The 13414-nt window shown below is 44.8% G+C and overlaps 1 protein-coding gene across 1 annotated transcript; it reads right to left on the bottom strand.

Moving 5' to 3' along the window:
- Positions 1-327: 327 nt before the first annotated feature.
- On the bottom strand, positions 328-13062 carry btg1 (B-cell translocation gene 1, anti-proliferative). The gene is made up of 2 exons (XM_084050016.1): positions 12405-13062; positions 328-5344 (listed from the first exon to the last, which is right to left on the bottom strand). Exons 1-2 carry the CDS (start codon positions 12547-12549, stop codon positions 4956-4958), a joined length of 534 nt encoding a protein of 177 aa, XP_083906142.1. The 5' UTR covers positions 12550-13062; the 3' UTR covers positions 328-4955.
- Positions 13063-13414: the final 352 nt, after the last annotated feature.

Below are 13414 nucleotides of genomic sequence, written 5' to 3'. Positions count from 1 at the left end.
GTTTCCACTTTAAATGCTCCAATCTTAAAATGATAACCAAAAATAGCCAATCCACAAGCTTGTAGATCGGCTATTTTAGCTGTGCAACATGCTTCCATAGAAGGCATGCTGGCTTCTATGGAAACCAAATGACTACAATCAGTCCTAGTGACTGAGAACTTTAATCCATGAACATAGATCTGTAGATTGGCTATTTTCGCTATTTGTCGTATGAAGTTGTTCAAATCAATATTTGGTCATATATGTTATGAATCATTATGTGGTTTTTTTCGTCGACTTAATGCACATTTGTTGGCCAACGTAAAGAATGACTCGGCGCACGGGGAATACGATGCCAAGATAGGAAATCTTTTATTACAGAGAAAAAAAAACTTTTCTTCCAAAATATAGAAATCTGTACAACTTCCGCAACAATCAATTTACATGAACTGTACAAATTTACAGCAGTTCATCACAACATTACCCAAAGAAAAGAAAAAATGAAAACAATAAAAGGTGTACTGACATGAGATCACATGATAGTAATAGACAGCTTTTCTTCTTGGGTAAGCTCAGAGATTTTTTTTCTTTTTTTTTGTTTTGTTTTCTGGTTTTGTACGTAAATAAAAACAAAAAAACAAAGGATAAGTCTATAAGTACAGATCATGGAAACTGATATTTTTTTTTCTTTTTTTACCAAAACAACTTTGGTCCTTGCCAACACTCCCATCAACGAAATGGCTTCACTTACGAAAAAAAAAGTTATCAGTGTTAAAAGATGAAATACAAAAGGAATACACAAGCTAAAACACCTCAAGATATCAATTATTGGCACTTCCCATGTGTAATGTTATGTACTCTACCATTTGCTTTACAGTTACAATACATTCTACAATATGTAAAACACCTCAAATGTGAAAGTGGCAATAATTCAACTCAGCGATGACAAAGATTGACAACAACGAAAAAACTATTCCCTTCCCATTTCATGTCTCAACATGCACAACCTTTCCATAAGAGTATTTATTGAATGTTCCGAGGCCTGAGTTTGGCAATACATTCCAGGAAGAGACCCCTCGCGTCTCGAAAATGTCACACGACTTCAACTTGACATATTTAGTGCATTTTATGTGCTATCTTACCTCTGACTATTCAAAGCGCTCTCACAACATTTCTGAAACCTACGGTATGTGCACACAAACTGAATGGATGCCATTGAGAGATTCAATATTACTGTTGCCTTGAAAAACCATTGCTGGAGTTGGGTGTTATAGTTGAGAAGGGCTTCAAAGGGATTTGGGTTTTCTTTTTCGTTTCCATTCGTTTTCTTACTGTAGGTCTACAAACGAGGTCCGGTTAAAAAGGGGTGTCTTGGATCTCCAGACTAAACGATCCTCTTAACAAGAGGATGGTAGAGAGCGGGGTGAGGGAGTGGGGGCACGATGAACAAAACCTAAAATACATTTAGAGAACAGTGAGACAAATCAACTGCCTCACGTCCCCAAGTACAGACCAATCTCATAACGTCTTGTGTGGCATGACACAATAGAATCTACAGTGGAGCGGCATGTTTTTAAACCACTTTCAACCTGGCATACCACATTCATGGGCATGACATTGTACGCAAATAGTTTTTTGCCAAAGTACAAGCTCGCAACGCGTCACATTTGCGAAGCGCTGTGAGCCTGTAGATTTCGCAATGTTCACTATTCGTCATACGCCGAAGTACGGAGGGCTTCAGTGGTTAAAACGTGACATCCACCAAAGCTCTCTGGACGTCCGCCCAACGGGCCACTGTCCATCTGGTCAACATGAAATCACTGCTTTTCATAGATTGCTGAAGGGAGCATCAGCAGAAAGCAGAGGGAAGGGGTGGGTGGCGGGGTTGGGGGGTTTGCAGTGCGTCATTGGCTATAGCTGTGTTTACCCATGATCCTCTTGGGCTTAAGGGAGCTTAAACACCAGCAGTGGGTCTGGTGGTGGTGATGACTGTGTGACCAAAGCCGCTGCCACAGATTTAGCCAGGAGCGAGGCAGCAGGGAGCAGACCTCACGTGCATGTAAACAAATTTTTGCTACTCAAGCTCAGTATTTCAACCGCACCGCCGATTTCAGTGAGACGATCGAAGAGAAAAAAAACAAACGGCCTCGTACCCTCCCTCGCCATCCTCACGTATCCCGCCTGCCTCCCTCCCTGCCTCCCTCCCGCCCCACCCACCCCGTTAAGTGCAGCTTGAGCACGCTCAGAGGCGTGTGCTGGTTTCTGTCCGTCACCCAAACGCCCGGGAGGGTCGAGGGCTTCCGGTCAGGAGGAAGGGGTTTGAGTTGGATTCGTTTTTTTTTTTGGAGAGGGGGGGGGGTGGGGGTGGGGGCAAGGCTGGAGGGATTTTAGCTGCCCTGGACGAGAAGTCCGGCCCTTGCCCAGTCCCCCCCCCCGCCGCCCCCCCCCCTCTTACACACCATCGCGCCCCTCACCTCCCTCCCTTCCGTAAACCGACTCCCTTCGGGGGTGATCAAAGATGATATGTCACATTTTATTTCTACCTGCATCCTTTAAGAGGTGGTGGCTAGTGGCGAGCTGCCAGGCTGGATGGGGGGGCGGTGGGGGGGTTCACATAATAACCCTGGTCTGAGAATTGAGGATGGCTCATAGATTACGACAGGCGGGTCTATATGGAACACAATGCACCTCCCCCTGCCCCGTCCAGGATGCTGGGTGAACATAACGATAAACCCATATGGACAGACTTCTGGGTGGAGCCGAACTGCTCTCTGAACCGTCCTGCAGGGCCTTTCCTCTCATGCTCTCTCTCTCTCTCTCTCTCACACACACACACACAGTCATCACGCACGCCAGAGCTTTCATACCAGCTTTCCACCAAGACCAAAAAAAACACCATCTGTGTGTTTGTGGGGAGGCGGGGGAGCAGCTTAGCTTTGCTTCCTGTCTGAGTTTTTGGAGAACAGTGCCATGCGAACGGACAGAAACTTGCCTAAAAAAACACGATCAACCAAAGTCACCCTACAACAAAACGGCTCTGAAATGTTCAACAAATACAGTGTAAAAATTGTTTCAAAACGTCCCCCAAACCCGAGCCCCGCCCCCAACTTAATAGACAGATTAAACAAGACCCCCAACACAGGAAGTGTCCGTATGAACAAATGACTACAGATGGGGGGAGAGGGGGGGGGGGGGGGGGGGAGGGCAAGGAAACACGGTGAGTTGAAGAAGAGATGACATTCGAGTGGATGGAATGCAGGCGATTTTCCTTTTCTCTGAGTTACACGTCCCACACAATCGCAACGTCAAAGTGCTTTCAAAGTCATTTATGACGGGGGGGCCAACGTGACCAAAAAAAAAACTAAAAAAAAACGGGAAAGGCCCACATCTCAGGTAAACAGGGCCCTTCCCCGTTATGCTACACTTTGAAATTTTGGTGATGCATAGGGAACGAAAAGGCAATGGAGGAGGAGGTGGGGGATGGGGGAAAAGTAACAACATGAGAACTTGATTGTGAATTTTAACAACATTCATTTAAGCAAAAAGGAGGGGAGAGGGGACACGAAGCCCCCCCCCCCCCCGAGCCTCCTCTCTGGAAAGCTACACATACGTGATGTGGGGGGTGGTGGTGGGGGGAAGTGTGACGCGCTGGTATCCATAGGCAACAGGCGTCACAGCAACCTTCCCATGTGCACTTACATATCATCTCTGTCGGGTGGAAACCTCATATATCCCAAAACGGCTACCTTTTCAGGATTCAAATAAAGAAAATAGCAAAACATAGCTTGTAGATCTGCTATTTTTTGATACGTTTCAAATATAGAGATAGGAGGTTTCTGCCCCGACAGCGGCGATATGGCTCTGTTTCGACTATGAAGGGTAAAACCCCCAGAACCTTCCAAGAACCTGTGGAATACGTTTCACGGCATGATGGCCCACGCGGTTCCTTCAAGTTCACTTGGTAGTCGGAAAGAGCCAATACTGTACAGGCGGGGGGGGGGGGGGGGGGGGGGGTGAGGGGTGCACGTCCTGACGCTGTGTGTCAGGGAGGAGGAACAGAGGCGGAGACAGAAAGCCTTTGTGCAGACAGCCCACAGGATAAAGAGAAAAAACAAGTGCCCCGTGGTCCAAAATAAGAAAAGGAGAAAAAAAAGGCTCTAATTTGGCATCGTGTTTACCTTGGGCTGACCAATGGAAAGGCACGGTCTCTGAACCTCATCGTCCTCCCCTTACACACAGGAAAACACACCAGATGAAGGAAATAAAAAAGCGAATTGAAAAAGAAAAAAACACAAAAAAACAACAACGTCTGGATCTGAAATTCATCGGGCATAATTCCTGACAAGAGCTTCCGTTACAATTTAAGAATGTTTCGGCGTTTGCTGTTGTTGCGACTGCGGTGTCGGTGAACACATGGTACCCATAGTAACCACAAGTAAGAAAAGTGCAAAGTCAATGTAGACCTCGGCGTTAAAGAGCGATGCAGAACCCCCCCTCCCCCACCCCCCCCATTCAGTGTGACGATGGGGCCAATCAGTATGTTGTTTACAGTCAGGGGGGTGTGGGGGCGGAGCCAGTCTCCGGGAGGGGGGCTCCTGGTTGGTTGGTTTAGCTGCCCCAACGGTTCCAGTTCCACACAGCCTCTCCTGAAAAAACGGAGGGCCCGGTATAGATCCAATGATACAACAGAACAGACCATGACGATGGGGTGGGGAGGTTGGGGGGGCTGGGAGGAAGAAAAAAAAAATCAAACCTACAAGGTTTCCATCACCTGGACGATAGGCCACATCCTCTGCTTCTTTCTTTTTTTTTTTCTGGTTTCGTTAAAAGATTTTTTTTTGTATTTCAATTTCTTTTTTTAGCTTTAAAAAGGCTCGTCCTGCTTCACCGGCCCAAAAAGACTTGACCGACCGACAGTGAGACCCTGAATGGAGAGCGGGCCAGGGTAGGAGGGAGGTCCCCCCCCCTCCCCCTCTTTAGCTGGACACAGTCATCATGTTGTAGGCTTTGGAGGGACTGGTCCTTCCCAGCACCATCATCTCCTCCTTGCAGCTGACCGACGCGTTGCTTCCTGAGGGCCCGGCGGACACCACCACCGCCGGCATGGCGGCCTGCGCCACCACCACGGGCTGAGACTCGTAGAGGACGCAGATGGAGCCGTCCTCGCCGATGCGGTAGGACACCTCGAAGGGGTCCACCCAGAGCGTCAGCTCGCTGGGCAGCAGCGAGTAGAGTTGCTGGATGGTCAGGCCGATGCGCTGGCCCGCCTGGCCGATCAGGGGGTCCATCTTGTGGTTGATGCGGATGCAGCGGTAGCCCGAGCCCTTGCAGGGCCTGTCGGGGAACCAGTGGTGCTTGTATTGCTCTGCAAGAGGCACAAACAAGAGAGAAGAGAACACAAATATGTTAGCAACAAGATTATCATGGGACCCGGCTCAGTGGCCTTTGTGGTTAAGAGTGTCCGCCCTGAGATTGGGAGGTCGGGAGTTCGATCCCCCCGGCCGGGTCACACCAAAGACTGTACAAAAAAGACCCCATGCCTCCCTGCTTGGCACTCAGCATCAAGGGTTGAATTGGGGGGTAAGTCCCTGCGACATACTAGCGACCATGGGGGTGTACTTGTACATCATGGTTGGTGGGTGTACTTGTACAAGCTGCCTTACGCTACAGAAACAGGAGATGGGCTCTTTCCCTATGGGCCACATGGCTCGGGAACCATTGGTTGCCTGAGGCTACTTACTTACTTTATAGTTATTATAGTTAACTAAAATGAAGCTGAAAAAGAAAGAAAGTGCAGGTGCAGGTCTGGTGCAGCTTTGTTTGCATGTCTCCTATCCACCTAAGCCCTGGCCTATATACTTTGCTGTTTCTCTTTTTGTAAGAAATGGAGAAAAAGATGATATTTACTTGCGACCCAGAAAATGTGTCCTTGTTTTGGGACCCATTGTTTGGGAAACCCATTGTTGTTCTCAACCTTTTCAGCCGCAACCCCCAAAAATAATCATATTTGAACTGGGGACCCCCAAAGCCTGACAAGCACTTGGAATTGTAGGAGTTGAGGCATTACACGTAGTTCCACAGATACATTTTTTGAAAATATTTGACTCTTTCTTATATTATTTGACAATTTGGCCAATGTTTGACCCGTTTTTATAGTATAGTTTGTTGATTACTTTTGACACAGTAATGGTCTTTTTTCTTCTTTTTTGGGGGTATTAAAAAGGTTTCAAATGTCCTTAAATTGTCACTTCACTGTCATGTGGGTCCCGACCCACAGGTTGAGAACCACTGGTGTATAGGTCCAGGTGGACTGTGGAACGTTATGCTCGTGGCGCCGAGTGCAGATGGGATCTGCAGGGCCAGGGCAGTCAGTCACAGCAAAGCAGCTTTCAGCCCAGGGATCAAAGGGCGAGCTACAGATAATCACTCAGACAGACTTGCTGACACAAGGCCACAGGTGTTTGGACACACGCTCGGATATCATTGGAGGAAATAAGGCTTAAATAATCATATCGGTCGACCTCATTTGTCGTACGCATGTTATATATTGCTACAGATTTGTATGTAAGAAAACCAATGAAAAAACTATTATAATCATTACATGACTCAAAAGGAACACCACACTACAGTCTAATAATACACTAATAATGGTTACACAAGAGGAAGAAAAACAATCAGCGTTTGCGTTACAAAACATTAAGGGCCTCAAGTGCAATAAAATATCTCTTCTAACATAAAAATGTGAAGGATTTGTTTGTTTGGGTTAACGTTTCCTTATGTTTTTCTGTATGCAAAACACACAAGTCTTAAATGTCTGAAGTGATATAATATGATTTATCATGGCCTTTAGGGTACTATTGCTTTTATAATGACATTGATTGATTGCCCACTATTAGCAGAAAAATATTCACTCACAATTTGATCCAAAAGTGTTATGCTGCCAACTATAACCTAACCAACTGAACCCTGTTCATATGCCAAAAGAATTATACCATGTCAATCAGTTGAAAAGACGGAAGCCTAATTCAATTATTAAAATGTTATGTTCCGTATTCTGCCTGAGGGTGATGATGATGTATACGTACGTTCGTGTGTGTGTGTGTGTGTGTGTGTGTGTGTGTGTGTGTGTGTGTGTGTGTGTGTGTGTGTGTGTGTGTGTGTGTGTGTGTGTGTGTGTGCGTGCGTGCGAGTGTAAAACAACTCCTAACTATTACAGACATAATCTACTTAATTATTAATTTAATGTATCTGCCCTACACCGCAGAAAATGTGGGGATGAATCAATATTTTATGCTTCACCCTTGGATCGCACAGCTTATTTACATACAGCTTTTCAATAAGTACCTGGTTTTACGTCAGTAAAAAGGCTGTGACCCCCCAAAATAATCATACTTGAACTGGGGGCCCCCCACCCTGACAAGCACTTGGAATGTAGGAGTTGAGACATTACATTTAGTTTGACTCGGTTCCACAGATAAATATTGTGAAAATAATTGCAATGTTCTTGCCTCTTTCTTATATTATTTGACCATTTGGCCAATGTTGGACCAGTTTTTATAGTATAGTTTGTTGATTACTTTTTTTTTTTTTAAAGGTCTTAAAAGTAATTAAATTGTCACTTCACTGTCATCTGGGGACACCCCCAAAAACATGTGGGGACCACCCTGGGGGTCCCGGCCCACAGGTTGAGAACCACTGGTCTACGTGACAAAGGGACGGCCACTGAATTGCACAATCACTCCTCTAGGTCACACAGTCTTCCATCACTGGCAGGGGTTGCCAATCTTTTGCGAGAGAGAAACAAGCAACCAGGTCTATGAAAACAGGTCCAAACGAAGCGACATGCCGATCTACAAGCTCTGCAATATAAAAAAACATCTTGGCAAAAATGTAGGGGGGGGGGGGTCCGTGGACAAATACATATTAATTTGGGGGTCCTTTACATGAAAATGTGTGCGAACCACTGGTTTAAACAACATTAGGAAACAAGCTCAAATAAGCAACTACATTTTAGAAACAAGGCCAAAAAAAATCAACCGGCAAACTACCAACATTTACAAACGACTGTGAAGAAAAACAAGCCCAAAGTGGCTTGTAGTAAGCGGACATGGCAACACTGCTTACTGGCAGAACAACAACAGCCAAAGCATCCAAGCCCCAGCCAACCATCTGGGATAGAGCGGCCCCTCCCCTTAAAGGGACAGTGTCCTATTTTTCTCGCTGGCACTGCTACTGCAATGAAAACAGTGAATCAGAGTGATATCACAGCTATGGTATGTTTGAGGCATTTTAGAGGTAAAAAGAAAAAAGCTGTGTTGATATTCCGCAGTACTCAGTCGGGCGTGGAAAGTAAAGAAAAAAGGTGGCTAATTGTTATCTTGTAGTTAAATGTTTTTGCCATGTGAACCACTTAAACCCCATATGGGTAACCGGAGTCCCTCAGGGCTCAATACTAGTATTCTCTGTTCTACTTGTCGACCTGCTATTTTCAGCAAAAGCTTTCCCCACAATACCGATGCTGGGGTTTAAGTGGTTAAAAGAGGGATATTAATTTATAGTATAGTATTATAGAGCAAAAACTTCTGATGTTACAATAATTTAAAATTCACGCTCCCTCTCGTTTCTTGTGGCGTCTTTTCGTTTACCGAGCTCATGCACCCACTCAGGGAAACATTAACGTCCATTTAGTCTGAAAAGGCCCCCCCTCTACATATTGAATTTCCATTCACGGTAACTCCTCGAGGTGTAGTGCTGCCTTGGCTTAATGAAAAACATGGTAAGTGAAGTAGGCCACAGCGCCGAGGCCGGAGGCCACCTGCACCACAGCTTTGTGAGACAGAACCCTGTCCCCCACCCCCCCTGTGCACTGTTGCCAGATTTTGATAAATAGGCTGACAGGTCTATGAAAACAAGCCCAAAAAAGAAGCGACTAGGCTACATGAGCACTTTAAACCTATATACTGTACATTGGCTATTTGTAAATAGCTGATATACAAGCTCATGGCTTGTAGATCTGTTGTTTGAAGAAAACAAATGTTTGGTAAACACTGGTTTAAACAACATTTAGGAAACAAGACTTCCCAGAAAAAACAAGCCCAAATTAGCTTATAATAAAGAGACATGGCAACACTGCAGCACACTGCTGTGTATACAGCCCAGCTAATGGAGGGCTTGGCAGCCATGAAAGAGCACAGGAGGTGGATGATCTTTATACCACCGGTCGAGCCACAAAGACATGTAACCATGTCTCTAGACTTACGAGCAGGTGATTCCCAACCTGGTCATCGCACACTGGGAATCGTAATATAACACTAATTAATGGCCATAATCGTGGGCTAAGGCCCACTGGTGGGGCTGTGAGGATATTGCAAACTGGGATCCCAGATGATTGGCAAAACACAAAGGTTTTGTTGATAATATAACACAAATATTAAAGTATTAACTAAGAGAATGGTATTTTTCCCATTAAAACCTTTAAAAATGCATTTTCAGTGTGATACCGATAAATAGGACCTTAAAATATATACTACGCTAGTCCATTGATCCAAGCCTAAACACAATCAATTGACTGATCATTAAAATAATTGAAAATGCACGTGGCCCACCCATAAGTGGTCAGATGGGTAGGCCACGAATGCTTTCAAGATGGGGCCCTGATCCAGAAAAAAAATGTGAACCACGGTCTAGAGCAGTGGTTCTCAACCTGTGGTTCGGTACCCCCAGGGGGTCCCCACACGATTTTGGGGGGGTCCCCAGATGACAGTAAAGGGACAATTTAAGGCCTTTTAAGACCTTTTTAATACCTCAAAAGACAGAAAAGAAAAAAGACCATTACTGCATCAAAAGTAATCAACAAACTATACTATAAAAACTGGTCAAACATTGGCTAAATTGTCAAATAATATAAGAAAGAAACAACTTTTGTGAATATATTTGTATATATATTTTGAAAATAGCAGATCTACAAGCTTACAACGCCTCGCAATGCACAAGGCGTTTGTGAGCTTGTAGATCTGCTATTTTCATGATATTGTCTGTGGAACTCAGGAATTTAATGCCTCAACTCCTACAATTCCAAGTGCTTGTCAAGGTGGGGGGTCCCCAGTTCAAATATTATTTTTGGGGGTCACGGCCTGAAAAGGTTGAGAACCACTGGTCTAGAGCAGCTAGGAGCAACAGCTCGGCTTAGCAAGGCCTATTCTTAAGAACCAGGGCACTGGAGGCCGGGGATGGGAGTGGAAAAATAAACAGATGAGTGAGCTCTCAATCTCAATCTAAAGGGTTTAACGAAGGAGGTTTTGTTTATTTAGGCTCAAACGGAACTATTATAAATACTAGGAATAGTTTGGGTGATCAAATGATAAAAGGCTCCGACAGATTGTGGCAAGGGGGGGGAAATAATGATTGATGGACGAAGAATGTCTCCGTAACTGGGGATTTTCCATGACACTTTGGAGACGCTTTTAGACGTGCAGCGAAAGGCCTTTCAATAGAGTGACTTTTGTTGTAATTGTATTCTCCAGTGGTCGTTTTTCTTACTGCACTTTGTTTTTATACATCTATTATGGCCTTCGAACGCTTGTTTCTTGTGTCGAAGGGCCTTTCCACAAGTTTGAGGTTGATGTGTAATTATTGGTCCTAATATATATGTTTATTTATTTCACACTGCACTTTATGCTCATGTTTTCATGTTTTAGTGCTGTTGTTTGATTCGATTTGTCTTCAGTTTTATATAAAGCACTTTATGTAACTTTGTCTCAGTAGGCCTATGTGCCATATAGCTTAGGTTTATCATTAAAGTTTATCATATCTATTATGACTATGTTCTAGATGGGGCCACAGCTAAAGCGCAACCACTAAAACGTTTACAGACAAACCGGAAGAAAGAAGGCTTTGCTATAACTTATCATTATGCAACTATTGAAAGAATCAGGTTATTTCCGACCCCCCTAACCCTCCAAAAAAAAGAAGCTTGGGGTTGCCCTAGTTTATTTACGGGCCCCCACAGGATAAAAACATGTATACAGTTCTGTTTATGGATACAAGTACAAATGGGGGGGAGAAGGGGGGCGTTCTTTGTTAATCTTCTCCACAACTTTTTTTTTCCTTCCCCCCATTAGATCAGCGTTGCCATGTCGCTTATTATAAGCGACTTTGGGCTTCTTTTTCTGTAAAGTTGCTTGTAAAAATTGGTAGATGCGTTTTTTGGGGGCTTGTTTCTAACGTGGACTTGCTGATTTAGGCTTGCTTCCAAATGTTTTATTATTTTTTAAACCAGTGGTTCTCAAATATTTTCATAAATATCTTGTGCATCTGGGGAGCATTTGTGTTGTTAGAATTAGAATAAAATATATTCCAAATATTCTACAATTTATTTCAAGACTATGAAAATGGCAGATCTATTTAGCAGCGACGTTTAACGTGCTCATGTGGCCTATAGCTTCTTTTGTCGTAGACCTGGTTGCTTACTTTCTCACAAAATATGGCAACACTGCATTGGATGACGTTGTCCGACCCCCCCCCCCCCCCATATCATCATCCCACCCTCCTCTGGTTAGCGGACGGCCCCGCCCCCAAGCCCCATCCCCCACCCACTGACTGACTGACTGGAGCCTGAGGCCATTTTGCTCACAGACAGACAGACAGACAGACAGACTCCCCAACTTTGGTTGTTTACAAACACCAACGATTAACGAAGTTCTCCTCCGTCGCCATTTTATTTTCAATCTCCCCCCAATCAACCAAAAACATACAAAAACAAAGCCATCGTTTTAAATTCGTATATAGGCTATATGGGCCCAATTATTTTTTTTAAGAGAAAAAGTGTAGACTAATTTACGTTCCACTTTGTAAATGCTAGATGTGCTATATTTGATTTTGTTACTAGTAAAAAAAAAAGTGGCCTGATGCATTAGTCTCTTCATCCATTACGTGATCCAACCGCCCACACACACATTCATTCTAAAGAGCTTCATCGTCAGCGCACTTCCTTCTATGTTGGAACAAATACAGCACATTACATACAGTAACAGCAGCCATTTCTAGTCACTGGTATATCAAAGAGAAAAAAAACAACTGGCCGTTCAAACGATTTTATTCGACGTCTATAATACGAATACACGACGAATAGATCGAATAGTACGGACGGAGGCCGCGATGGTGATGATCGCTGTTATTTTGTGCGCAAAAAAAAATGCGCGGTGTTGTTGCGCGCATTATGGAAGCGCTGATGACTTCTGTGAGAGAACAAAGAAGCGCTGCTTAATCCTTCACCAGGGTGACCAGAGCACAATCCGTATGAGGAATCACTGAAAAACAACCGTTATAACAGGGGGAGGAATAAGAGGTTACTGGGTGTATAACACATTTATAACACATGCATACATTAACACATTCCTTTTAGGATTCAGTGGGGTTTTTCTCACCTGACAGAATGTCCTGTAAGCTTTGGCTGAACGTCTGAAGCTGCCGATCGTTTACGTGTCCTTTTATCCGCAGGAACCTCGACAGAAACCCGACGGCGGCCGTGATCTCTGGCTTCATGGTTCCCCGAGCACAAAGGGTATGCATGGAGGAGGAGAGTAGAGCAGCCACGATGGAGGCTTTTTTATTTATCCGTGCGCTTCTTCTTGTTGTCCTGCGACGTGACGATCCGACGATGTCCGACGACGGTGGCGATGGCTCGTTTTTCTCTCCACTTTCGTGCGGCGGCGACGATGGTCTTCGCTCTTCGCTTCTTGTGCTGGTGGTTTGTCTCTGGTGGAGCCTATGCTTGGCATTTATGTTTTTTTTGTCGAGGTAGGAGGGCTTGTGGGTTTTCAGAGAGTCAAATGTACGCGTAAATGTTTTAGGTTTACGCTTAAATTTAAGGTTTTACGCGTGAATGTATAAGGTTTTACGCGTGGTTGCCAGGACGGTGTGATAGGTGCAATACAGTGTATATAGGTCGACGCCTGTTGTGTGGGGTTGTTGTTGGTAAACAACAGAGATAGATAGAGGGGGGTGTCGGTGCCACAGCCAGCGTTTAAGCCCACCGTCCCTTGTTGTTCCACGACGATCCTCCGCCAGAGTGAGAGAGACAGAGGCTCGCCGTGGGCTTTATACGGCCCCCACCGTCCCGCGTGGATGGATGACACGGGGCCTGGGATATACAGCAACAAAGACGGGCCAATCGGCGCGGCGCACGGCCCTGACGGGCCCATAATGTTGGAGGATGGACTAGCTGCGCGTCATGCGCACCGCAGCCCTCCGAAAATAAACACACCACGTGAGACACACAGTGATATACACACACAGAGACACACAAGCGTGAAATTAACCCTATTATTATTGGGGACAATATACTACAACAACAACACACACAGTAAAAAAAAAATCATCAGTGTTAAAGGGATATTTCACTTTGAAATAAAATAACATTGCAAATATATATATA

This window comes from Gymnoscopelus microlampas (assembly GCF_963454915.1).
Source record: "Gymnoscopelus microlampas genome assembly, chromosome: 23".
Classification (NCBI taxonomy): domain Eukaryota; kingdom Metazoa; phylum Chordata; class Actinopteri; order Myctophiformes; family Myctophidae; genus Gymnoscopelus; species Gymnoscopelus microlampas.
The sequence above is the reverse complement of the archived record's forward strand: the minus strand, read 5'-3'. Positions and strand labels throughout refer to the sequence as shown.

Coding starts and splice junctions, on each gene's coding strand:
- btg1 (XM_084050016.1), bottom strand. CDS start 12,549: ATGCATACCCTTTGTGCTCGGGGAACCATGAAGCCAGAGATCACGGCC. Junction 5,345..12,404: donor CTTACAGGACATTCTGTCAG/GTGAGAAAAACC, acceptor TGCCTCTTGCAG/AGCAATACAAGCACCACTGG.